Below are 3,228 nucleotides of genomic sequence, written 5' to 3'. Positions count from 1 at the left end.
AAAAAAATATAAAAAGATCGCAGTTTATTTTAGTTTGAAACTGAGACAGTTGTTATTCCATTATTATATCCCCTAAAGCTTTGAATAATATTCGTTTCTTACCTCTTAATTAGTGCACAGGACTCTCTATGTGAGCTTTATTCTCTGTTTTTCTGCAGGTGTAACGTTGGATCATACTTTAACTGATTATAATCGAGACTCCTTGGAAATGGGCCCTCCAAAGAACAGGTGGACAGAAACAGAAGAAGCAGCTTTTAAGGCTGGCATGGCCAAGCATGGCATAGGAAAATGGAGTGAGATACTGAAAGACCCAGAATTTAAGATCGTCTTGAGTTCACGTACAAATGTGAACCTTAAGGTATAAATTCTAAGTCTCATCGTCAATTTTTCTTTTCTTCAAAATAAAAGTCAACATTCTAGTGTGAGCGCCCACATTTTGATTGAGCACGATTACACTATTGACGAGTTACTTCGAAAGTTCATTTTTGTTTGGGTCTCATTCACTTTTGTTGACTGGACAGGATAAATGGCGGAACATGAATATGATGGCAAGTGGTTCGGGGTCTCAGTACAAGGCTAGTACTTTATCTAAAAACAATCAGAAGACTTCCAATGATGATGGAAATTCTGTGGCTCCTGGCATGGTAACCAAGAATGATAAAGAAGCTCTGCCTCTGGCAGTATATGGTGAAACACCAGAGGAGACCAGTTCTAAAACACAAATTTCCAGGTTGAATAATATCATCATTTAATATCACAGTTTTGTGTTATTTACTTTCGTTCCAGTAGCAAATTCAGACTCTTCCTTTTGAAATTACATGTTATGGCAGATAGTTAAACTGCTCAAAAATTATTATGAAATATCTATCCTCATAATTTTTATGTCTGTTAGTTTTAGATTAGACATCTCAATATATATGTTTAGTGATGAGATGTTTTGGGGCTGACTTTCTTTAATATAGGTTAGATGATCTTATATTAGAGGCTATAACCAAGCTGAAGGAGCCTCATGGATCTAATCGGGCGGCAATTATGCAGTACATAGTGGTAATTTCAATCGTGGTTTTAACTTTTATTTATCTGAAATGTTTTGGAGGAATGGAAGTGGACACTTCACAGAAGGTGACCAAAATCATTTCGGAAATGCAGTGGAGAACTTGTGAAATTTTCCCTTCAAAATAATGTCTCTTTCAACATATAAAGAAGAAAACGTGTATTTATGATATAAATATAGCTGGCATTGATTTGCACTTAATGTAAAATTGGTTTTGTTCAAAATCTTGATGATACAAAATACCTTCTATTCCATTTCAGTGTCCTATAATATAGGATTTTTTTGGATGTTTTAATTTGGACTTACCTTTAATATAGCATGATAAAAATGATAATATTATAATTAATAGTGATGCATTGGACCCCTCTGCTGTCCAGACTGTTTCGTTGAATGACCCCCCCACTAAAATTTTGACACTACACTAAATTATGAAGTGTCAAAGTTTTAATCATCGATATTTGTTTCTTTTACATCATGATTTATGTTCACTAAAATTATGACAACTCAAAATTGTAGTGAGGGACAGAATTTTAGTTGTGCAACAGCCAATTTGGGACGAGATCTGGACTCAACGATCATGCTTTCATAAATGCCAAATTTCCCATTCAATTAAGTTTCTTTCTTCAAAGCAGAATACTTTAACATCTCATGAGTCACTGTCATCTTATGCTTAATTAGGGAAACAATTACTTTTGTTTCTAATTTTCAGATCTCGTATATAATTTTTTTTCTATCATTGTCATCATAATTTTTTTCAAATTCTGATGTAACAATGTTGACATGTTAGGAGTGTCAATTGGCACCGCCTGACTTTGAAAAGAAGTTGGCTGCAAATTTAAAGATTTTAACAGAAGCAGGACGACTGGTTAAGGTAATCCTCAGTAACAATTTCTCTTTTTTATCTAGGTAGAGGAGTGGGTGGGAAGGCAGCGAGGTGTTAAAGATTAAAGGTTAGAATTCAAATTCATGGATTTAATGGAGTTTAAAATTGGTGAGAGTTTTGTTGAAATGCTAGATTATTTTTCTACCCTTTTAGGTGAGACCTACTAATAATTTAGTGGTGTGTTCAAATTTCAATGTTATACTGTCATGAAGGTGGATAAAATGACAGATGGGGTTCTGTATTATGTTTGCGGATATGATTATAGAACGAGCATGACCAAGCACGAAAAGTGGGATTGTGCATGCATATAAGATTGATTAGTTTTTATATTGAATTATAATTATAGTATTTGCATTGACAGGTGAAGCGTCTATATAAGATTGCATCAAGTTCAATGTCGCTTGATGTAGGAAAAGACCCTTCCCCTTTGCTTCAGGGCGAAACACACAAGGTTTCTTCAGAAGTATACATAAATAAGTTCAGAATGCTTACCAGAGCCGAGGTTGATGCTGAATTAGAAGCAATGATGAGAATGACTACACAGAAGGCTGCAGCAGCTGCTGAACGTGCAGTAGAGGAGGCGGAAGCTGCAATAGCAGCAGCCGAGGAAGCAGAAAGGGAAGCCAAAGAAGCAGAAGCCAAAGCAGAAGCTGCATGGTGTGTTGCTGAGGAAGAAATGAAGTCATTTAAACATAAAAATGTCCATGCCAGGTAACGTCAATTCTTGAGTTTTGCTTATTTGCAAAGTCATCTTTTTCTACAGCCTAGTGCTAAGGCACAAAGGTGACCATGTGTATATTAAGAGTATGCTGGGCTAAGCTTAGAAAGTTTACTTACAAGTGAGCAAGTTTTAAACTAAATAATGTTTTTCACTTGTTGAAGTTAGAAATAAGTTGCTTGCTTACTAAAAGTAACATTTGCTTTTTATTAAGCTTGACTAAAATACTCTCTCAGAGATAGTAACACGGAATCGAACTTTTACTTCCATGAACCCCAAGTCTCAATTAGAAATTGTTGATAGTTGAACTATTATTTTCCCGGTTCAAAAACCTTTCCTTTGAAAGTTTAATTCCATATTAATCTAACAAATTCCCACAAGTTTTCCAATGAAGATCCTATAGCAGGCTATCATTGCACAGATTCATTTCTGCTACGTCGATCAGTCTCTTACATTTTCTAATTTCTACTCTGACAGTATCATTTTCATGAATATGCAGAATCCCAGGTGGCAAGTATGCAAGGGCTTTCTTCTGAGATGAACTCCTTTTATAATGGGATCAGGGATGTAACT

The 3,228-nt window shown here is 35.2% G+C and overlaps 1 protein-coding gene across 1 annotated transcript; it reads left to right on the top strand.

The window, feature by feature from the left end:
- The first annotated feature begins 33 nt into the window (after positions 1-33).
- On the top strand, positions 34-3,228 carry LOC111383490 (single myb histone 6-like). Its single transcript, XM_023007606.1, has 6 exons — positions 34-358; positions 522-730; positions 963-1,047; positions 1,842-1,925; positions 2,299-2,648; positions 3,155-3,228. The coding sequence occupies exons 1-6, from the start codon at positions 209-211 to the stop codon at positions 3,189-3,191; spliced, it is 915 nt and encodes a 304-aa protein (XP_022863374.1). The 5' UTR covers positions 34-208; the 3' UTR covers positions 3,192-3,228.

Source organism: Olea europaea, unplaced genomic scaffold, assembly GCF_002742605.1.
Source record: "Olea europaea var. sylvestris unplaced genomic scaffold, O_europaea_v1 scaffold2701, whole genome shotgun sequence".
NCBI classification, from domain to species: Eukaryota; Viridiplantae; Streptophyta; class Magnoliopsida; order Lamiales; family Oleaceae; genus Olea; species Olea europaea.
Note: the sequence above shows the minus strand (reverse complement) of the source record. Positions and strands in the feature narration are given on the sequence as shown.

What these genes read in the sequence shown, in the direction of transcription:
- LOC111383490 (XM_023007606.1), top strand. Translation starts at nt 209, where the DNA reads ATGGGCCCTCCAAAGAACAGGTGGACAGAAACAGAAGAAGCAGCTTTT. An exon ending in GTACAAATGTGAACCTTAAG is followed by an intron (nt 359 to 521) that starts GTATAAATTCTA and finishes TTGACTGGACAG; the next exon opens with GATAAATGGCGGAACATGAA. An exon ending in AAGCAGGACGACTGGTTAAG is followed by an intron (nt 1,926 to 2,298) that starts GTAATCCTCAGT and finishes TTGCATTGACAG; the next exon opens with GTGAAGCGTCTATATAAGAT.